The 23,889-nt window shown below is 49.8% G+C and overlaps 1 protein-coding gene across 1 annotated transcript in view; it reads right to left on the reverse strand.

Moving 5' to 3' along the window:
• Positions 1–23,889, reverse strand: part of HMCN2 (hemicentin 2) — a 144,171-nt gene that overhangs the window by 117,434 nt on the left and 2,848 nt on the right. Inside the window, exons 2-4 of the mRNA XM_059410538.1 lie at positions 8,222–8,292; positions 7,094–7,252; positions 6,102–6,224 (exon numbers count right to left, since the gene is read on the reverse strand). Of these exons, the coding sequence (XP_059266521.1) occupies positions 6,102–6,224; positions 7,094–7,252; positions 8,222–8,292 (353 nt within the window). The remainder of the gene's footprint in view (positions 1–6,101; positions 6,225–7,093; positions 7,253–8,221; positions 8,293–23,889) is intronic.

Below are 23,889 nucleotides of genomic sequence, written 5' to 3' on the forward strand. Positions count from 1 at the left end.
ACTCCTGGAGCCTTGAGAACCCAGGGTTCAACTGAGCTTTCCTGGTGGGAGGCACCCTGGGGACAGAAAGAGCTGCAAAGACATTCTTATTTAGGAACCTGGGTTCGGCACAACCATCAGTGCCCAGCTCAGGAGACTGTTTATGCATCTTGCAGGATAAAGCAAAGACATAAAGATGGTAAGTCTTGCTGAACCAAGATTTTCTCTTACAGCCAAGTGTAAGAGAGAGTTGCAAGTGTTTTATTTATATACAAATTCATTCCAAGTGAATTTATAACCCGGGGATTTCTAAATACCATTCCCCACAGGGATTGTTTGGAGAAATGGCTGATTCTAGGGCTGGGGCAGGTGATTTACAAGGTAAGTGTGAGACAACTGGTCGTTCCACTAAGCCAGGAGGTTCTCAGGAACTAAGGGGACACACCAATAGGAACCAGCCCAAGACAGCTCCCATTAGCTAAATCTGGGGGAACTTGAGCCCCCAAAACATAATGACTGTAATTAACGGAAACAGATCCGATTGTAGACTCTGCGTGCCCACAATAATACTCAAAAAAAAGAAAAGCAAAATTCAAAGCAATGAAACCTCACTTACCACCAACGAAGGTCACTTCTTTATTAAAGACAAAGAACTAAGTATGATCCCTGCCTTTTCAATAGGTTTTTTTGTGCTTCAAAAACACCAGGACCTCAAACGCTCTTCTTCGTGGAAGGAGGCTCACGAATAAATATGCAAGAGATGATACAATTAGGACACCACCATCCTGCAACCCTTAATGAAGTCACCGTTTCAGGCAAGCGTCCGCCGTGGACGCTACAACCATTGGGTGAGAGTGGGTGGGGGACCATATGTCCACGCAGAACCCCAGCATTAACCCACAGACCACTTGCACCATACAGGGAAAAATGTGGCCCTACGATACAGATAACTGTCACCTCCTTCACCCAGGAACCAAACCTACCATCAGGAACAGCAGGACACTCAGACATGACTTACCTCCTGGTGTGATGCAACCAAAGAGAGACACATAGCACCAACCGTGAACTATTCCTGCCTCCAATGCTGGCCTCTGCTCATCAGTCCCTGAGAACTAACTGCCAGGTTAGTTAGGGAAATGGGGGGCGGGGAACAAATTAATGACACCACAAGGAAACAATCAGATGAATCTGGAACCTGGGGCATTGTACAATCAAGGCCTTTCCAGCAAGTTAGTGGCGTAAAAAAAAGGGAGGGGGGAGGCGGGTAGAAGGCTCCAGATGCAAGCAGACTTAACAGACACAATGAACAAATGAAATGCACGGCCCCTGATTAAATCCTGATTTGACAAAACTGTTACCAAAGACATTCTGAAGACAATTAGGGAAATTTGAATTTGAACTTGGCATTGGATGATACCAGCCCTCTTCATTTAATCAGAGGATATTGTGGGTTATGTCCAAGATCATATTTAAAAAAAAATTTATTTATGGAGAAGATAGAATAGGAGAGATGAAGCGGGGGCGCCAAAAGGTTAAGTGCTGAATCTAGTTGGGACATGGGTTCTTCTCACTTTTCTTTAACATCTTTCATAGTAATTTTTTTACATAAAAGTCCCTTAAAAAGACCAAGTATGTCATGACTTTCATAAATACCCAAAAGACCACAGTGGGGTCCGGTTGCCAATTCCAATCAACTAGAAACGATGCTGTTGGACTAAACCCAAAGCTGCCTGGGCTGCAGACAGGAAACCGCTCTGTGATTGATGAGTGATGTCTGCCACGGATATGGGTTGAGAGAGCGGAGTCTCGCGTGCTGCCTATTGGCCACCCTTGCTCTGAATCATAGTCCTACCGTGCAATCTTCCATGCAAGAGCACAGGACACAAAGGGAATGGGAAGATCTGCCTGAGATTGAAAAAGTGAATACGTTTTGTTCAGACTGAGCTGGAATGCAGGTGCCTAGACTTCAGTTATCCCAGGATAAGAACCCTGCATTCTAAAAACCCTCTTCTGCATGTGATCGTGTGCCCTCCTCTGTTTTGCCTCACTCTGCAAGTAACGTTTCTCTTAACAACACTTGTGCACGTGGGGGCAGGCTGGAGGAAGCAGCAGCCGAGGCTCCCAGCTGGAGAGGTGGACAGAAGCTGGCGAGATGCCCCCACAGCTAAGCCACAGCCCCGTGATCACTGTCCTCTTTCCCCCACCACTGTGGGGTTGGGCTTTGTCAGGGCTCGGGAGGAAATCATAACTGAGCAAAGCTGCCGGGTGGCGGCGGCACCAGCTGACAACGTCCCAGAGAGATCATACCCACTGGTTGTGCCACAACTGTCATTACAAGCTTGTCCTAAGATGTTCCAACAGAGGGATGATGCCTGGGAGTTCAGGCTACTGAACCGCAGAGAAGCCTCAGACAGAGCACGATGCCAGTGACCCCAGCAGGAAGCAGTGTGCCCACGGGTCCTGCCCTGAAAGCATGTGGCTGCCAGGGAGCTGGGGGTACCGACCATCTTGCCCAGAGCAAAGCCAGACCCCCTGTAGGCTCAGGCCTACAGACAAGGCTGTCTGGACCCCACGATGTCCCCCAGGCTCCAAGCAGAATGCAGGGAGCCTTCTCAGCAGACAGCCTTCATCAAACAGGCTCAGTGTTTATTTGGCGGAGACAATGGCTTCCAGATGTTAGTGGGACTGGGGGCCTGCGAGCCAGTGTTGCAGTGGGGCTCATCTCTCTGTCACCGATAGGGAAGGAATGGGAGAATCTGGCGCTGCTGCCCTGGCCAGATGGCTGCCGCTCAGCCGTTCACGGCAGATAAATCATCCCTGGGGCTCCTCCCCGGACACTTGACAGCCTGGGCGGCCGAGGAAGCAGAGAGGAGAGGCCGGGGGGCCTAGAGGGCCTCAGAACCACAGAGCAGAAAGCTGGGGCCTGACTGCGGGGCCTGGGGCAGGAAGCTCGGTGGGCAGGGATGGGGAGACAGCACCGGCCCCTGCCAGTAGCTCACCGCTGGGCACTCAGGTCCTGAGAACCTGTTCTGAGAGAGCCCTTACTCTTCAGGGGGCTTCGCGGGCACCGGGCATGCATTCTGGGCACCAAAGCAGGGGGCTAGAGTCACAGCCATCACCAGCTCTTACCACGGGCTTCCCAGTGCCTGCCGGGCACCCCCATCTCACAGGCAGGGGCTCTCTTAACCCACTGTGCCAAGGAGGAAATGGAGCCCCAGAGAGGTCAAGTACTATGTTCAAGGTCACCCTGTAGGCAGGTGGCAGGGCCAGGGTCTGCAGCTGGCATGGGGCCCTAACCCTCCACCATGCTGCATCTTCCCGGAAGAGTCCAGGATGAAGTCATCTCCGGGGCCTGTGCCTCCTGATCTGTTAATTGGAACCACCTGGTTGGACGTCCCCCCCTCCCCCATCCTCCACACTTACTGTCTTAGAAGGTGGTTCACCTTTCCCCTGGTTGATGCACAGAATCTGGGTGATTTGGCACATTTGTATGGGCTGGTGCTGGACAGGGGAAGGATCCGGGCTCCCAGAACGGACTTTCCAGGACCAGGGAAGGCTGCAGAATGGAGGTATGCCCAGCAATTCTGGCCCACTCTGCTGGGGCTGGTGACAGTATCGAGCGGGTTCTAAGCTGGGGGGAGGCTGTGCCTGGGCCAGGGTGGGTCATGGAGCTAGCTAAGCCTTGACCAGAAATGCACACCTCAAGGGGCAAAGGTGCCCACCTCCCCTGTCCATTGAAAGATGGCAAAAGCTCCAAATTACCCCCACCAGGGGGAAGGGACCTTTGCCTTGCTTTAATTACCCTAGAACCCCACAGGGCCAGCGCCCCAACTGGAAAAAAGTCCAAACTCAAAAACACTGAGACCTAACCTTGACAGACTCTGTCTCCATGCCCAGCGCCTGGACCCAAGTTAGCCAGTAGCAGGTGCACAGTAAGCAGGTAATGAAGGCAAGAGAGAATGCAGAACGTGTCCCTCCGGCCACACTGGACATACTGTGAAAAGGTAAAAGGACTAACTACACACGCACAGTTTGGAAACGTCTGCAGCTTCTGTTCTGAGGAGTCATTCTCTCAGCTGGAGCCCCCGGCGTGGGCAAAGGCACTGTTCCCTCTCCTTGGGGAGGTCTCAGGGGGGGACGACCACAGCCCTGGCTGCTGCGGCCAATTTCTCAGGCTTTCTGAATGTCTGGGAACATCTGGAGTGACACAGCTCTGTGTCCAGGAAGGAGAAGGATCCAGGCCCCTACCCAGCGGCAGCCAATCCTGGCCACTGGAGGTCTCATCAAGTGAGACACACACTGCCAAGTCAGGCTCCCACAAGCAGAAGGCTGGACACCGTGGCCAGGAGCCAGTGGACTCGCCCCCACTTTCCCTGCCTCAAGAGAGAGGACAGGGGAGCCCAGCCCCACACCTGGGCTAGCTGTCTCCCACTGACCTGCCCAGCTGCCCTGCTGTCTGAATCGCCCCTGATGTTTAGAACCGAGCTCCCGCCCAAATAGGTCTCCCCCAGCAACAAGGACTGAGCCATCCGTCCACTCTGAAAGGCCTCCCACCCTGGCTCGGGCGGCTCAGGGCCAGAGTAGGCTGACATGCCAAAAACCAAAGTCTCATGTGTCGCAGAGAACCATAAACGCCATCTGTCAACGGGGAGTTACGGCGCGCTAATCTAAACACGGCCCTAGAGACCGTTCTCTTCAGGCCATAAATATATAACACAGAAAAACCCTCCCCTGGAGGCTGCGGCAGGGCTGGCTGGGGCCGGGGCCCGCCTCCTAGACACGGCCTCTCTTGCTTTCCTCTTCCCAGGGCCTCAGGCACAAGGGACCCCGTATCTGTCCATTTACCTGCTATTACTGAGCACCTGCACTGTGCTGGAGGCCACAGGAGGTCCTGGGGATACAGCAGCAAAGAGAACCTGTAATAAGTGCCTGGCCTTCAGGGAGCCCACAGCCTAACGGCGTTCAGTGATGCCAGGCTTAGAAAACCAGTTATGTGAAGCAGTACCGGGAGCGGGGAGAGGGTATGAAAGACTTCATTTTGATGAGAAATCAAGAAAGTTCTGCCAGGGAGAAAGCATTTCAGCTAAGAATGGGGAAATGAGGAGCCCATGATGGTGTCGGAAAAACAAGTGGCATGAGCAAAGGCCCTGGGGTAGAAAGACATGGGACACTGAAGAGTGAGCGGAGGCCAGTGGGGTAGCAGCTGTGAGCAAGGGGGAGAACACAGGCCATGGGGTCAGAGAAGGCTCTGGACCTTCTCCAGCGGACAGCCGGGAGAGACCCTTTGGTCAGATCTGCTTTAGAAAGATCCAATGTACAAGAGACGGCTTGTAGAGGCTCAGAGAAGTCCACTGAGAGCATCACTTCCCAACTGTGCTCAGTGACTTCAGGATGGCAGCTTGAAATCAGTCAGAGTAGGGGGACTTATACCACAGAAATGGGCATTCTTGTTCTATTCAGGGAGGTGGTTGTGGACATTCACCAGCGTGTCCCCGAAAGGATCCCTCCGGCTCCTGGGAGGGAACAGACGTGCGGGGAGAGGGAAAGCAGAGTGAGCGCTGAGTGGCCAGTGGGGCCTGGAGTGGGGTAAGGCCAGGCCCCTGGTCTTAGAACAGGACAAGGATGCAGACACCTGATCAGCACCGAGCTGAATGATTCCAGATCACTGACGTCTGCCTCAGGACACAGGGCCAAGCAAGCCCCTGAGGGCTAGGTCCCCCAGCAGGATCTCCTGGCCCAGCAACAGAGCCTGACTCAGACAGCCCCTGCCCCCCACCCACTCCTCTATCCACCCCTGGGTTCCCTGACTCTAGGGAGAAGCTCACCCCCCTACCCCTCCTCTGGCAAACTTTGCTAGGTCCATCCCCAGGCTGCACCATCCAGGGGACCCAGCGTGCTTCCTCAAGCTCCAGGCTCTTTACCTGCAAAATTGGTAAGTCTGTGGCACCCGCCTTTGGGGTGGGGAGCAGGTAGAAGGTTCTGGAGAGACGACGTCGTACAGCCCTGAGTACAGCGCTCGCTGCACTGGCCACAGGGTGAGACACAGCGCTGCCCACCAATGGCAGCGACCCAACCACCAGGCACAGGTGCCCAGAGACGCAGGAGGGCCAGGGCAGGCTCACCTCGGTCACCTGCTGCTTGTCCAGGTGGAACACCTGCCCGGAGCTGGTGGCAGCGATCTCTTCGTAAGCCAGATAGCCGGGATGAGTGCGGTCGCCGCAGTCCCCCGTCAGCACAAAGACCACCTGGAAGAGGGATGAGAAGCCTGGCTCCGGGATCTCCTGGCCACCTGCTTCGGGCGTGTGTGGCAAGGCCGGGACGAGGGAGGGGGACCCAGGGGGAGCCCTTGCCTCTCTCTGGGCTCGGGTGATGCATCTGTAGAATGGGAATGATGGGAGTATCCGCCCCATGGGGACCAGGGCTAAGGCAGGTCAAGGGCGTAGCAGGGGACCAGGACCACTTCAGGTGTTCCATAAACGGGAGCCGTTAGGAAATCTACAACAAGGCAGGAAATGGAAATCGGCTGCTCCACGCAGCCCCTGGGGGCCACGATGTTAGAAGAACCTTGGAGAATGAAGTTTGCTCCTGATGGGAGACCAGAGACCAGAGAAGCTGTCCCGGCTCTTGAGACCTTCACCCGAGGAGGTCCCACGGTTGGGTGGCCCTTCCCCCGTCCCCACGCACGTCCCTCCCCCAGCCCTGGCTGTGTAAGCCAGAAGCAAAGCCCCAGCAGGCCGTCAGGCCCCGAGGCAGCAGGCAGAAGGGCGCCGCACACCCCAAAGACAGGAGCGGAGGCGACGCCAGGAGGAAGATGGATTGCACAGGCTCTGACAGGGAGCGAGGAGAGCGGGTGGCGTGGTCTTTATCAAGAATGAGGCTCGCCAGGCGGCAGGAGCTCCGGCGGGCCGGGGGCCCAGAGCATGAGAACACACTTGGACTTCACCAGACCAGCTCGGACTTGAGGACCCGCGGCTGCACTGGCGGGGACCCTGGAGGGGAAGCAGCCGCCCTCCACCTGGGCGATGGGGGCTTGGGCTGCCTGCACCGGGGACCCCGGCTTCCTCAGCACTCCTGAGGGTCCCCACGCATGCACCCTCAAGGTCAGCCTACTCACCTGTGACTGTTTAAGCTGTAAGAGCCGCAGGAGCTCCTCCTTCTTGTGGTAGTCCTTGGCGCGGGCATCCGAGAAGACGTAGATGAAGGAGCCGGGGTTGGCCACCTCCACGGCCGCCTTGATGGCTCCCACACTCATCTCGGGGCAGTCACCGCCCCCCTGCAGGGCAGGGGTATGTCAGGGGCTGGCCCACCCACGGACGTCCCGGACACCGACAGGTGGGCGAGGGGTGTTTAGACAAGTAGCACCTTCTCCTTACCAAGAGAGGCACGGTCCCTCCCGTGGGGTCAGCACATGATTATTTAATTAATCACTGTGAGGAGTGATACGAGCTGGGGGAGGGAGGCTGGGAGCCCCAGGACATCCGACAGGTGCCCCAAAACAGCCACGTGTTAGCCAAGGATGGGAGAACAAGGTGCTGGGGGTGCGGAGGCAGCCAGGAGAAGGAGCGGTGGGCATGGGGCAGAGCAAAGCATTCGAAACCGCTTCCCCAAATCCTCTTTGTAGCCGGCCCTGGAATCAGTCCCAAACCAGCACATGCTCCCCCGCTCCCCGACCACGGACAGGAGCTCTGCTCTGCAGGAAGGGAGTGTGCCCTGCCTCACGGGCTTTGCTCAGCCAGGGCCAGCAACACCGTTGGCACGTGGGCACTTTTCAGTAATGCTCCCTCCTGGGCTCAGCCCTCCAGCCCATCAGCACTTCCTGTCCCCTACATGCCAGGCCCTGTTCTCGGCCCCACAGGACCTGGCGGTGGGTTAGCCAGCCTTCAGGAAGCTGCTGCCCTCGCCAAAGACGCCCAGGTGGTTTGGGGGGATGGAGTGAGACCTCTCACTCACCACATACCTCCTCCTTCTGCTGCTTCATCCAGTCACTAAATAATAAGCACCTACTATGGGCAGGGCCCAGAGACTCCCAGAGGGCCTTGGGTCACTGAATAAAGGAAGGAACCCCAAGAAGTACAGGATCTCCAGCATCCCCAAACTGGGGTGCAGGCCAGAGGCAGTGTTAGGAGGCAGGCATGACGGTGGCGGGAAGCCACCATCTTGGGCCCTGGGTGGGGCAAAGACCTTGGCCTCAGGCTGGGACTGGAAAGGAGCAGGCAGCGAGCAGCGGGGCGGGGCGGCCCACCTGCACATAGAGTTCTCTCAGCTCTCTCTGAAACACCTCTGGGTCGGCCGTGAGGGTCACTGGGCCAATATCTGCGGGAAAAGAGAGAGAGGCCCAGGCTGGCTTGTATTCCCAGACGCACCACCTCCATGGGATGGGGAAGCAGTCACAAGATGGAAAAGAAGGTGAAACCTTGGGCCCCAGAGACACCCCTCCCAACCAAAGGGGGAGCAGTAAGGGGACAGTTTCCAGGTCTTCCAGGACGCTCAGCCGCCTACCCTGCCCCAAGTCAGGCCCAGAGCTCCAGAGCACAGAGATGAGACAGAGAGCAAACACCCAGTTCCTCCTCGAAACCACAGCTCTCAGTCTTTCCTGAACATGGCTGCCCTAGGAACCTCCCCTCTACCACCCTACCCAACCCACCATCCGTGGGAAAGGAATTCTGGAAAGACAAAGAGAGAACTGTCCAACACCAGACTGATCAATGAGAGGAAATCTTCTAGAAACTCCATCCGCGTGTTAGCTCATTTAAAAAGAGCAGAGCTAAATTGCGAAGGTTGACTACACCCAATGTAGGCGACGATGGGCGGCAACAGGAACTTCCGACCGCTGCTCGTGGGAATGTAAAATGGTTCGACCACTTTGGAAGACACACAGGACTTTCTAAAACCCTAAGCATGTGCATACCATGAGACTCAGTCATTTCACGCCTAGGTATTTACCCAAGAGAAATGAAAACATCTGTCCACACCAAGACTTGAACTCAAACGTTCAGAGCGGCTGCGTTCATAACAGCCCAGAACGGGACACCAGCCAAATGTCCCTCAACCAAGGAAAGATAAACAAACCGTGGTTTCTTCGTGTAATCTAATTCTGCTCGAAAAGAAAGCAGAAGAGCTACCAATGCAGGCAGCCACACAGATGCATCTCACAGACATCCCGTCGCACGAAAGAAGCCAGACGCAGAAGAGTGCACGTTTATATGCTTCCATTTATAGAAGCTCTGGAACAGGCAGGATTAATCTAAGGTGAAAAGAATCAGAACAGAGGTTGTCTGGAGGCTGGGGAGCTGCAAAGCGACTGTCAGGGGAATCAGAAATGTTCTATAGTGTGATAGGAGTGTGGGTTCCACAGGTCTATGGGTTCCCCCAAAGCGCAAAGCAAAGATTTGTGCATTTCAATGTATGTAAATTTCAATCCCTAAAGCCAGCCCAGCAGAGAACACTCATGTTGCGCGGGGGTGGAGACGGGAGGAGGGTATAGACGAACAAGAACGGCAGAACAGGTTTGATGTTTGGTGATGGGGATGTGCGGATTCACTACACTCCTCTGCAGACTTCGTATATATTTGAAATGTTCCTTGAGAAAAAGATTTTTTTTTTTTAATAGCTGTAACTGAGAGCCACAGCCAGCACAAGACAAGGCTTCCAAGGCACTGAAAACAGAGGCAAGGATCCCAACTCCCCTTGAGGATGTGTGCACGAAGGGGGTTTTACAAGTTTTATGGACGTCAAATTTCCTAGGAAAATAGTTCATCTGCGTCCTTGATGAACTCTAGCAATGGACTGTTTTTAGTTCAAGAATTCTAAATTCTAGTCCTCCTAAAACAATTCCCATCCTCATCGACTCGTCAACTTGACCTTGGTCCTTCTTAGGGAAGGACTCCCAGGAAATTACCCAGCATTCATCCACCATTCTCAAGGAGAGTGTGGACACCAGCTCTTCTGTCCAGCACTTTTGGAACCAATTGTCCCATGGGGGCCCTTGATTCTGCGTTCTGAATCTATCGTTCATCATGCCCAACACCCCTCCCTCAGCTGCTCCGGCGTTTACCAAGCCTTGCCCCTCCCCCCATGGCCTCCCACTCTCTGAACTCTGCAGCCACTGATGCAGCCAAACCCTCAGCCTTTGCTGACAGATCTGACTGGAATCCTGACTTCATCCTTTAGCCACGAGGCATCTCAGACCTTACTTCACCGTCCCCAGGCTCAGTTTCCCCATCTGAAAATGAGGCATAGAGCAACACCATCTCTCCTAGCTGAGGAAGCATCGCTATGAGAACAGAGTGGGGTCAGGGAGACGCAGACCCCGCATGGATCCCATGTACACAGTGAAGTCTCTGCAAACACAGCCACATGGCTGCCTGTGTCCCAGTGTGAGGTCCTCAAACTCCAATTAGATGGAGAAAAGCAAAAATTTTATTCAACATTGGTTCTTTCTTGACTACACGATAATACATGTTCAATGTAAAAAAAAAAAAAAAAAAGACACTAATGATACTGACATTTACTAAGATGATACTGACATTTACTAAGCACTTACTAAGTACCTGTGCCAAGATGCTTCCCCAGCACTAGCTTGCTCCCGAGCACTTGCTTACTGAGTTCTTGCTGGCCTCCAGTCAGCATCACCCACATTTTACAGAGAACATGGAAGCCTAGAGAGGCCGAGTACCTCCCCAAAGACACACAGCCAGTAAGTGGCAGGGCTGGGATGAGCCTAGGTCTGTACAACTCTAGAAACTGAGCTCTTGAGAACCACTACCTGTGAACCATACAGAGAAATTCCTGACACACAGAAAGAGAAGGGAATTCTACCAACCAGAGACAGTCATTCCTATTTTTACACATAACCTTCAACACTTTCGTGCATATTTGTAAGCCTGTCTCTTACACATACGCATACCATTTTATGTAGAATTTCTACTGAAGGGGCACCTGGGTGGCTCAATGGGTTAAAGCCGCTGCCTTCAGCTCGGGTCATGGTCTTGGGGTTCTGGGATTGAGCCCCGCGTTGGGCTCTTTGCTTAGCGAGGAGCCTGATTCTCTCTCTCTCTCTCTCTCTCTCTCTGCCTGCCTCTCTGCCTACTGGTGATCTCTCTCTGTCAAAAAATAAATAAAATCTTAAAAAAAAAGAAGAAGAATTTCTACTGAAGCATCAATAACATACTATTTTTCACCTGATTCTTTTCATGGAACAACATATGTTGAGCAACTTTCCAAGAGACCAAATGCTCAAGTTCAAGATCATTTTTAATGGCTACAAAGTATTTCCTTTGTAGGAATGACTAAGAGTGGCCGTGCTCCATCTCACGTTGCTTGTTTCCAGGTTTTATAAGAAGCAATGATACCAAGAACACCTCTAGATCCAGAACATTTACACACCAGCATAGCTGAGGCCTTGGCATATACTCCCATGAGCACAATTACTGGGTCACAGGCGAGGACGTTTGAAAAGACTCTGGAAGCAAGTCCAGTAACCTCATAACTGTCCTCCCCTTCTCCAGACGAGCCAGCCACTCATCCGTCCACCTGCCAATGCTAGGGAAGATGGCCTGCACCCAGTTTTGCTCACATGGAGAATGGACACCGACGGCTCATTGTCTGTAACCCAGGGCAGCCCGCCGGGAGCCCAGCTCTGACTCTGGCTGGCCCTGCCCTCCCCCATCATGGTCTAGTGACCTCAGCTCCCCTCGGTTCCCAACGCTGGACCAGGGCCCCAGCAACCATGTTCTCTCCCATTTGCAGCAACAGGAGAACAACAAAGTCGGTGACGTCAGTTATCACAAATCAAGCGGCGGTTGGAGAGGCGGCCCTTTATTTTCCAATCTCTGCTCTTCCTCCCTGGCGAGCTGAGGACTGCTCTGTTTCGTGAAGGGACAGTAATTGTTCAGGAGAGTGGATTCTGTTCATGTTTCTACCTGGTAGAATAAAATGTGGGGGTCACCTATGTCAATTCCTTCTGTTTTTGTTTCCTTTTAGTTTTTTTTTTTTTTTCTTTTAACAATTTTATTGGATTGAGAAACCCAAAGTGGGCGGCCCGGTGGTAGAGGGCAGGAAGGGTGCCAGACCCAGCATCTAGGGTCTAGCCTTCTACCGCCAAGGCTGTTCTAGAAAGGTCCTCACTCTGGGAGAGGAAGATTCTCCTGGGAAGTCACCCACCCTGATTCCCTCACACCCCTCAGTGACGCTCAGTGACATCCTCGTCCAGCCTCCTTATGTCCCAAACACTTGGCCAGCTCATGCTGAAGGCCAGGGACTGTATGGCTAACACATGGACGTGGACCATTTCAGGAACCAGGGAGGGTCCTCTGAGCGGGAAAGCCCTGGAAAGGATTGTAAGGTTGGCTTTTGTATTCGTTTCCTGTTGCTGCTTTCATCCATTACTACAAACTCAGCATCTTAAAACAACACACACCAATTCTGGAGGTCAGAAGCCCTCAAATCAAGGTATTAGCCGCATGGCTGCATCCCTTTTGGAGACTCTCCAGGAAACTTTGCTTCCTTGATTTTTCCAGCTTTGAGAGGCCGCCCATACTCCTTGGATCGTGGCCGTCGTGCATCTAGAAAGTCTCCAGCAGAGAATCTTCCAGTATCTCTCTCGCTACCCTCTGCTGCTCTGCCGCAACTCCTCGGACTCCAGCTCCCCTGCTCCCTCTTACAAGGAGGCTTGCAATTCCGACGAGCCCATCTGGGTAAGCCACGAAAGTCTCTCCATCTCCAGATCCCTAACTTAACCGCACATGTGGAGCCCCTTCTGCTGTGTCAAGTAACAGATTTACGGGCTCCATGGATCAGGATACGCACATCTTTGGGGGGTCATTTATTCTGCCTCCCTCAGACGCCATCATCCTGTCTCTGGCAAGAATGAACTTGGGAAAAACCAATTCGAACTACAAACCCATGTGCCAAACATAACAAAGTTCAAGATAAAGAGATCCCAAGAGGGTGCCTGGGTGGCTCAGTGGGTTAAAGCCTCTGCCCTACAGCTCAGGTCATGATCTCAGGGTCCTGGGATTGAGCCCCTCGTCGGGCTCTCTGCTCAGCAGGGAGCCTGCTTCCCCCTCTCTCTCTGCCTGCATCTCTGCCTACTTGTGATCTCTCTCTCTCTGTGTCAAATAAATAAATAAAATCTTAAAAAGAGAGAGAGAGAGAGATCCAAAGACCCCACCCTTTTAAAGCGACAGAACCTGGAAGCCCAAAGAGAAGAGAAGGGAGTCCTTCAATGTCTCCCTACCTGGATATATCATACAGACAGTGACCCCTTCTCTTGTTCACCATTGTAGATCTTGGGCCAATTTCAGTGCTGGGCACATGGTAAACATTCGGTAAATCCGGTTCCAACGAGAAGCTGAATAAATGGATTTGAACTCCGTATTGTCTGAGCAGCCCCAGGTCAGGACAAAGCTTCATTTATCTTTATAACCTGTCCCAGAACAATGCCAGGCGTACGACACTCAGCAAGCTCGTGCTAAATGTCAAGCCCACCCAGGCCCCAGTCCCTCTCACTACAACACGCCACTGCCCATCTCCCAGAGAAACAGATATGAAGCGAAGCAAGGAACTGATGTGGTTGTTTGGGACATGCAAAGGAGCTGGCCATATGGAGGAAGGGCTGGCCAGATGGACAAGAGTGTCCATGATTGCTTTAAAGACAAAGGGCAAAGCCCCAGTAAAGACTGAAGGCAAGGGTTTTTTAAATGCCTGCCTCAACTTCTGAGAGCACACACTTATACATACACACACACACACACACACACACACACACACACACACATCTGATATTACTTCCTTTTGCTGAATAAATCATCCCCAAGCCAGTTCCAGGCACAGGGTGTTACTGATGACACAGGGCCCCATCACCCTGGCGCAGGACTGGCTTCCAAGATGCAAAGGGTTGGGGATGTATATGGAGGTCTCCTTGCCACCCCTTCTCCCAGCCACCTGCCCATCCACAGCTAGAGACAGCAAGCCAGAGATAGATGCCTTCTTGTAACGACTCAATACTGCTGCATGGCTTCCTCTATCATTCCCAGGACCCACTGCACATCGTCACTGACCATCCTGAAACCCCACCAGGACAGGGAGCTTTCAGCAGGATGACCATCTCAAGACCCACCTTCCAGCAGGACAGAGTGAGGTGATAGGTCAGGGTAGGAGAGGGTAGGACACCTGACATGTCCCCATGAGAGTTTACCCACTGAAAGGGGTCACCTGAGACCCTCCTGATCTCCTTCTTTCACCCAGTCCAGGCAGGGCTGGCTCTGCACAAAAAGCTCTGATCACCTTACATCTTAGCATGCTGCCCTTCAGGCATGATATTGATGGTGATGATGGTGGTGGTGATGTTGTCACCGATGTTGATAATGATGGTGGTGGCGGTGATGTTGACATTGATGTTGATAGCGGTGGTGGTGATGATGTTGATGGTGGTAGTGATGGTTGTGATATTGACATTGATGTTGATGATGGTGGTAGTGGTGATGTTGATGGTAGTGATGATGGTGTCTGATGCTGACATTGATGCTGATGATGGTGGTAGCAGTGAGTTTGATGGTGGTGATGGTGGTGATGTTGACATTGATGTTGATGATGGTGGTGATGGTGATGTTGGTGGGGGTGGGGGTGATATTGACATTGATGTTGATGATGGTGGTGGTGGTGATGGTGATGGTGGTGGTGATGGTGGTGATGTTGACATTGATGATGATTGTGATGGTGGTGATGGTCACAGCAGTTTCTATGCCTTGAACACTTCTTATTTTATAGTCTTGAGCTCACGTCCATTAATTTTTCCCTGTTACAGCTGAGGATACCAAGGCTTAGAGAGGAGATAATGCCCTTAGTAAAGGTCAAACAGCTATTAAGTATACTTAATGTCTGCCCTGGTTTCCTGGGGACACCATAATAAAATACTATGAACTTGGTGGCTTTATACAACAGAAAGTTCCCTTCTTGCAGTTCTTTTTTTTTTTTTTTTTTAGTATTTTATTTATTTGACAGAGAGTGACCCAGTGAGAGAGAGAACACAAGCAGGGGGAGTGGGAGAGGGAGAAGCAGGCTTCCCACCGAGGAGGGAGCCCGATGCAGGGCTGGATCCCAGGACCCCGGGGTGATGACCTGAGCCAAAAGCAGATGCTTAACAAGTAAGCCACCCAGGCGCCCGCCAACAGTTCTTGAGACTAGCAGCCCACAGTCAGAGTACTGGCAGAGCTGTGCTCTCTCTGAAGGCAAATACCAGCAACCCTTGGTGTTCCTTGACTTGTAAACACATAAACACTCTAGTTCTGTGCCGTTATCACGGGGCCTTCTCCCTGTGCAGGCTCTGTGTCCCCCCTTCTTACCAGGGCACCAGCCATATAGGATGAAGGGTCCACTCTACTCCAGTATGAACTTATCCTAACTAATTACATCCTCAGCGATCCTATTTCCAAATAAGATCATACTCTGATCTTAGGGCAAGAATTTCATGAGGACACTACTCAACTTAGAACCATGTCAAGTCCACTTGCTTGGCTCCAAAGCCTGGACACTTTGCCACCAGCTATGCTACCTCCGAAAACCACAGTGGGGATGGAGATGGTATTTTAATAGGATTAACGGTTTTAATACGAAGTAGGCATCAGGTGTTGTTCTATGCACTTGGCGTACATTCACTTAGGGGGAAAAAAAAAAGCAACCAAAGAAGTGGACTGTTTGTTATTCCTATTTCACAGATGAGAATTTGAGGCCCAGGGAGGTGCTCTGACCTGCCCCAGGTCTTACAACACGGAAGCTGTGGAGGTGGGATTCAAAGCTGGTCTGTCTCACCCCACGTTCAAGAACTCAGCCGCTGTCAAGCTTCAGATACTCAGAAATCGTCCCCTTGTTTCCTAGTCCCTTGTTCTTGTTTCTGGGGGGGGAGGGGGTTGGAGAGAGGCTCGTGACCGAAGGTGGGCACTTGCCAAACAGCTGGGCAGACGTGGCATGCGGTTCCTCTGAGCCGGGCCCGCCGGCGGGCTGCAAAAATCATTAAATCCATGACCTTGGCTCCACTCGTGCCGCCCTTGAGCATCTGAGCCCCAGAAGCCTGGCCCGGAACCATCTCTCCTCCGGCAGATTTTTCCGCTCCACCCAAGGAGGGTGGGGGAGCCTCTGGGATGGGGAAGGCTCACGCACAGGCTCACACCCAGCTCCGCACCCAGGTGATGTCCCAGTCCCTTCCCCAGAATCCTGTGCCCCAGTGGAGTCAGTCAAGGCCACAGCCAGGCACCAGAGGTCCAGCCTTAGAAAGACTTCAAATCATGGACCCTTCCCGGGGTCTGCCCTTTCCGCCTCCTCCCGGAAAGCAGGGCTTGAATCCGGGACCATTTCTGGATTCGCACCTGCCCCCCCTCCTCCAGCCGCAGGGCCCCCGGGCAGGGCCCCACAGTCTGCCACCATTGTGAGCAAATGGCGTCCCCTCTCTGGGACACAGTCTTCCCATTTCTAAGGCAGGGACTGGAGAAAATGAAGGCCAGCCGCTAGAATTCCAACAGTTCCTGAGCCGGGGGCTGGGCGAATGCGAGTCCCTTGAAAACACCCACAAAGGACGGACAGGGTGGGGAAGGAAGCCACCGGGCAAGTGGCTCTGTCCAAAGAACGAAAATGATGCCAGAACCTTCTTCCACCTCCTCCTTCATGTCCAGGAGTCCAGAACCCGACGCTCCTGAAGGCCGTCTCAGGAGGGCCCCTTCCCCTGAACACCCAACGGAACACCCAGCCCTGAGTGTCACCTCAGCCAGTCTCTGCTGTCTTCAGGGAGAACTTCATATCCACACTCCTGGCAACCTCTGAGCCATTGTCTCCACTGTTCCCTCTGCCTGGAGTGCTCTTCCCCAAGCTGTCCAGCCTCTCCCCTACCCCCTCCTACCCCAGCTCCTCTCCACCTCAGCTCGAACATCACACCTCTATCCCCAGGGCCCCTTTGTACCAAGGACCCCACTGTGGCTAATGAACTTGGCTCTTTGCTGTGGGCCAGGCTGGACGGAAGGCAGCAGGGCAAGCTGGCTCTTGCCTGGCCCGTGGTGATCCTTCGAGAACCACCTATTGAGCAAATAAATAATGGGGGTCGGTCAGGGGTCCCTGGGGACCAGACTAATGCCCCCAGCCCCTTCAGGCAGACCCCTGACGTCCTTACCCTGCCACTCCTCCTCCCAAGGGCATCCCCAACCTGTCTTGCTCTTTGCACCCCTGTCCTGTGCAGACTCATGCCTGGAAAGCCCAGGCAGGGACACTGCCCTTGGAGCAGGTGCCATCAATGACAGGGAGGCACCTCATCCAGCTGATAGCTCGCAGGCAGCTCAGAACCCCCAACCTCCACAGAGAGAAGCCCAGGGGCCACGCCACAGGGCTGGACTCTCCGCTCGGAGCAAAAACTAATCTGATCTATTTCACGATGAGAGGCTAGTTAACAGCAAGGTCGCTCGGGGGTTGCCGTACACACACACACACAGCAACCCCAAACACACACACACATCTGCAGCCAGAGGCCGAGCCGCCCCAGCTCACGGGCCACGCTGTGAGCAGGACGATGGCCTGCCTCCAGCCTTGCTCCCGACCGCCTAACCCTCCTCTTCCCCGAGCCAAGCCCACGGTGCCCCTGGCCACCCAGAGAGGATGCTCAAACTCACTAGCCATCAGTCACAGGCGAATTAAAATGGGACACCATTTCACACCTAGCAAATTAGCAAAAAAAGGGAAGAATGACGTGCCCGGATGCCAGCGAGGCGTGATATGGGGGAAAAAACGCAGTCTCGTCTTCTGCTGGTCGGACGGCAGGATGGTACCGCTTCTCTGGAGGACAGTTTAGTAATCGCTATCAAAATTTAAAATGCTCATGTGCTTTGACAAAGCAACTGCATTTCTGGAAATCTACCATACAGATATGTTGGCGAATGTGTATGTGTTTTGTTGTCAAGAAACTGAAAGCAAGGTGCCTGGGTGGCTCCATCGGTTAAGCCTCTGCCTTCGGCTCAGGTCATGATCTCAGGGTCCTGGGATCAAGCCCTGCATTGGGCTCCCTGTTCAGCAGGGAGTCCGCTTCTCCCTCTGCCTCTGCCCCTACTCCTGCTCTCTCTCTCTCTCTCTCTGTGTCAAATTAATTAATTAATTAATTTTTTAAAAAAGTAAGAAAGAAACCAAAAGCAATCTATTTTCCACAATATGGGAATGGCTAGATAAATCAAGATAGGATTAAGATAAATGAAGACCCCTTCTGTCACATCTTATGTGATGCATTACTATTTCCTAATATGGAAAGTTATCTGGTGTATCATGTAGGGAAGGAAAGCAAGTTGCAAAACAGTATGTGTTGAATAATTCCATTTTTTATGTAATAAAAAATTAAGTGTATATATATATATATATATATATATGAAAATTACACACACACACAGACACGATCTGGAAGGATACAAAATATTAAAAGCATTTGTATCCCTTGAGAGTCATACTATTAGAATATTTACAAGTGTATATCAATTTTATAATTTTACAAGTGTATATCAATTTTATAATTTGGGGCCGGGCTGGCTCAGCCAGTTGGAGCTTGTAGCTCTTGATCTCAGGGTCATGAGTTCAAGCCCCACGTTGGGTGGCGAAGATTACTAAAAAAGTAAATCAATAGGGGCGCCTGGGTGGCTCAGTGGTTTGGGCTGCTGCCTTCGGCTTGGGTCATGATCTCAGGGTCCTGGGATCGAGCCCCGCATCGGGCTCCCTGCTCTGCAGGAAGCCTGCTTCCCTCTCTCTCTCTCTCTATCTCTGCCTGCCTCTCTGCCTACTTGTGATCTCTGTCTGTCAAATAAATAAATAAAATCTTTAAAAAAAAAGTAAATCAATAAACTTAAAACAAACAAACAAACAAAAAAATCTGCAATTTGGGGAGAAAACTTAAGAATTTAAGCCGTTAACCAAAGGAGCTATCTCAGCCCCGATGCCAACACTTGACAAAGGGCACACAGAGAGAATGTCCCCTACTGATCTGACACGCTCAAACAAAATGCAACATTCCCCAAACAAAACACTGGCCAACGGGATCCAGCTGGATATGAAAGAATCATCCGTGACCGAGCGGGGCTTATACAGGGAATGTGGAAGTCGTTAAAAATGAAGGAATCCCATCAATAGGTCAGCAGGAGAAAGAGCTTACAAATATTTCAACAAAGCCAGAAAGCTACTGGCTAAAATTCAGCACCACTCCCTGTTCGGGATTATTTTTTTATTTTGTTCTGGGGTGGTGTTTGGTTTTTTGGTTTTGGGGGTTTTTTGTTTTGTTTTGTTTTGTTTTGTTTTGTTTTGTTTCTACCCTTAGTAAACTAGGAATGAAAGCCTCATCTTCATTTCCTTGTTGAAGAAAACCTCAAACCGAGAGCCAACATCACACAGCAGCGCCCGATAAGAAGCAAGGCAAGAGTGATCACAGCCGTCACTTGTGTTTTTGTCACTGTTCTGAAAGTTCTGGCTGACAAATAACACAAGACATTTCAAACAAGTGAAATATATGATTGGAAAAGGGGAGATGATATTATTATCTGGACAGGTTATGGTTGCCAGCCTAGGAAACTCAAGCCATTACCCCCCAAATTAGAAATACTTAAAAAAAAAAAAAAGGGGCAAACAAAACTTCAGTAAGAACATTGGAGACAAAATAAATATATGAAAATGAATTGCTTTCCAACATACCAACAATACTCATTTGCAAAAAATGTAATGGAAAAAATTTCCTAATCAAAATAGTAACAAAAAACCAAAATACTTAGAAATGATCTTTAAAAGAAATGGGTGGAACCTATAAGGAAAAAAATTATAAATCTTTACAAAAGGAAATAAATATGCGAACAAAGGAAGAGGCATCCGTCCTAGATGGAAACGACTGAGTTTTTTTAAATGACAGCTCTCCCCAAATCGAGATTTCATACAGTTCCAAGCAAAATCACAGTAGGAATTTTGTGGGGGAAGTTGACGAAGTTTTTCTGTTTGTCATCTGAAGGGATACATGTTTAGGAATATTTTGAAAATAAAGAAGAGGAATCAAAAGATATAAGGGACTGGCCTAAGTCATCCTGCAAATAAAGTCATCTGAAAGACCAAAGGCAAAAGGAGGGCCTCTAATTAGTAAAGTTGTTTCCTGTGGGGAAACGAGTTAACAATGCTAAAACCACTTCTCCGCACACTGGACCAGAACCATTAAAGTAAACCCATGGTTGATGGTGGGTGGTGGGAGCAGGTCTGTCACGGTTGGAGTAGGAGGTCATAGATAAGCAAGAAGAGGAGGCTAGAATGATCTCCAGGACAATAAAACCAGAGTTGGAGACATCAGTAGGAACGTCCAGCTTAATACAGACACAGACAGCAACATACAGAAATACTTCGATGCAATCAGATAGCCAGGTTACCTCTACAGCATCCCTTCCTTACTCTGCCAGCTAAAGGTCTTAAAAGCAGTGACACCCCAGTATATCCAGCACTCAGATCCTACTTCCTAGTCCCATTTTTGCATAAAAGGAGCCAGGGATTCTTGGATAAATTTCTAGATCTAGGATTAGGGCAGGAAATACACAAGATGAGTCTTGAACATCTTGTAGTGCCAGAAAATAAGACAGTGCTTTAAAATACACACACACACACACACACACACACTCACACACACACACACAATGGGAGTATGTCAAAGTCTTGCAGAAGCCAACAGAAAGAGCTGCCAATGACCAAAAAACTGAGGAACAAAATAAAGTAGATTGGCTAGTAGTATTGGGTCATAACCCAGAGAACAAAATAAGTATCCACGAGTCTATACTGAGACACAGAAATAACAGAATAGATGGAGAGGAAGAGAAAACTCTCTGATGAAAAATTCCAAACGATTTACGCCAATTCTCTACCCTCAGCAAGGTGGAGCACAATGTCCACTTCTTAAATGTGGGCCGTACATAGTGACTCTTCCAAAGAGGACAGTATAGGGACGCCTGGGTGGCTCAGTTGGTTAAACATCTGCCTTCAGCTCAGGTCATGATCTCCAGCTCCTGGGATCCAGCCTGGGATCAAGTCACGTTCCCTAATCAGCGGGGAATCTGCTTCTCTCCCTCCCTCTGCCCTTCTCCCTGCTCATCCTCTCTCTGTCTCTCCCAAATAAATAAATAAAATCTTAAAAAAAAAAAAAAAAAAAGCACAAAGAGGACAGTTTAGAAATGGAGAAAGAGAAGAGGAACTTCAGAGTGGAGACAACTGTCAACCTCAGCCATGGGATCAAGGTCAACATCAACCATGACGGTCATACGGAGATGAGAATGGCATTGCTCCTCTGTAGTCTTCCTCGCCCGTCACCCAGTCTAACTGGAGAAAAACACCGGGCGAATTATGACAGAGGGACAAAAACATCTGAGCAATTCTCATCAAAACTGTCCTTGTCATCAAGGGCAAAGTCTGAGAAATGGTCACAACCAAAGGAGCCCAAGGGGACACGGCAACTAAATGTACCATAGGATCCTGGATGGGCTCAAGAAATGGTCATGAAAGGAAAACTGAGGAAATCTGAATAAAGAATGAACATTAGCTAATAATAACTGGTTAATTGTGATAAATGTACTACGGTAATTTAAGACGTTAGTAAAAGAAAACTAGGTGTTGCGCATATGGGAACTTCTGTACAATCTTCGCAGTAAATCTAAAATAGAACTGTGCTACAATTAAAAGTTTATTTAAATAATTTTTTAAGATTTAAAAAATTTTTTTTAAAGTCATCTCTATACCCAACGTGGGGCTCGAACTCCCAACGCTGAGATCAAGAGTCACATACCCCACCAACTGGGGCCAGACAGGCGGCCCTAAAAAATTTTTTGACCATGAACTGATGAATGAATAAATATGTGGTACATGTACATATGGGATGGAATATTATGGAATACTGGAATATTATCCAGCCATAGAAAGGAAATCCATAGAAAGGAAATCCTGCCATTTGCAATAGCACGGACGGACCCTGAGGGCATTGCACTATGTGAAATGAGCCAGACAGAGAAAGACAAATACTGTGTCATCTCACTCACATCTGGGATCTAAAAAAGCCAAACTCAGATACAGAGAGTAGAGTGGTGGTCACCAGGGACCGGGGGACAGGAGATGTGGGATAGAGGCTCCCAGTTGGAAAGTAAATGCATCCTGGAGATCCAGTGTACCGCTTGGTGATTACAGCTAATACTGTGTCATATACTTGAACGGAGTCAAAGAGCAGGTATTAAATGTTCTCACCCCCCAAAATAAGTGGTAATTAAGTAACAAAGAGGTGTTCACTAATCATCTTGCAATATATAAATGTATCAAGGCAACTTGTGCCACACCTTAAACTAACCCAATGTTCTGGGTCAATTACATCTCAGGAAAGCTGGGAGAAAACTAAAAAAAGAAAAAAAAAAAAAAAAAAAAGATAGACCCATTGATGGGTTGATTGATTGATTTAAAGGAAGCTCATGGAGCCCAGCATGGGGCTTGAACTCACAACCCTGAGATCGAGATCTGAGCTGAGATCAAGAGTCAGATGTTTAACCGACTAAGTCAGCAGAAACAATTTTTTAAAGAAAAAGAAAACAATTTTTTAAAGAAAAAAGAATATGAGGAAGAGATTGCCTTATTAATACATATTATAAAACCAAATAATGAATATAATATGTTCTTGGCACAGAGTTGTCATATAACAAAACAGAATGGGAAGCCCAGATAAATTCTCAATAGATAAAGTAATTTGAGATAAAGGCAGGATCCAAATAAATGGAAAAAACAACAACAACAAAAAAGAGAACTGTTTGATAAAACGTATCTGAACAATGATCCCGTCCTGGAAGAATTACATTAGATTGTTTTTTACACCAAATTTTTTTTAAAAAAATTCAGGTTAAATATTTAAATATAAGGAGAAAACCAGTAGAAAAAACTAAAACATGTACCTAACTGATTTGGGGATGGGGGGGAAAGTCCTTCTAAGCGTGTAGGTGAGGAAATTACAAAGGAAAAAAAAGTCAATAGATTTTGCTACAAAAACATTTAAAATTTCAGACCACCAGGAAAAAATAAATAAATAAATAAACTTCAGACGGCTGGGAATTACAAACAATACTAAAAGGCAACAATCAAGAAAAACACTAACCACGTAACAAAAAACAGTTAATAGCATCAATATGAAAGTCCTCATACTGACTGATAAAAAACTACTAAAATCCTAACGGGAAAACAAGTAAAGTCACTGACAATTTGCAAAAGAAGAAATTCACACCAAAAATAAAAATCTAGTGAACATTTGAAAACGCACTAAACCAGGGTGCCTGGGTGGTGGTGGCTCAGTCGTTGGGCGTCTGCCTTTGACTCAGGTCATGATCCCAGGGTCCTGGGATCGAGCCCCACCTCGAGCCCCACGTTGGGCTTCCCACTCCACGGGATGCCTGCTTCTCCCTCTCCCCCTGGTTGTGTTCCCTCTCTCACTGTATCTCTCTCTGTAAAATAAATAAATATTTTTTTTTAAATGAAGAAAGAAAATGCACTGAACCTCCCTAAAAATTTAAATGTTTTTCGTCTTTTGAATTAGGAGGGAAAAAATGTTTTTTATCTTAAATTCCCGGTGTTGGGGATGGCTGCTCTGAAGCTGTCCCTTGGAACTTTCTGATAGAAGTTGAAACTCCTCAAACATTTTGGAAAACAAACTGAAGAGTTGCCCAGTGTGTTAAAAATGGCCTAGGAAGCTTCGAGAAGCTTCGAGAAGCTTCACCCTGAAGAAAAACCAATCAGAGAGAGAAAGATTTACACATGAGAGTGATTTTTGCAACATCTTAACAATGAAAACCTGAAAATGAGCTGTTTTCAGCCAGAATGAAACCATTGACAAAATGTTCACTTTCTGGTTTG

The sequence above is a fragment of the Mustela nigripes genome, chromosome 9 (genome assembly GCF_022355385.1).
Source record: "Mustela nigripes isolate SB6536 chromosome 9, MUSNIG.SB6536, whole genome shotgun sequence".
In the NCBI taxonomy this organism is placed as follows: Eukaryota; Metazoa; Chordata; class Mammalia; order Carnivora; family Mustelidae; genus Mustela; species Mustela nigripes.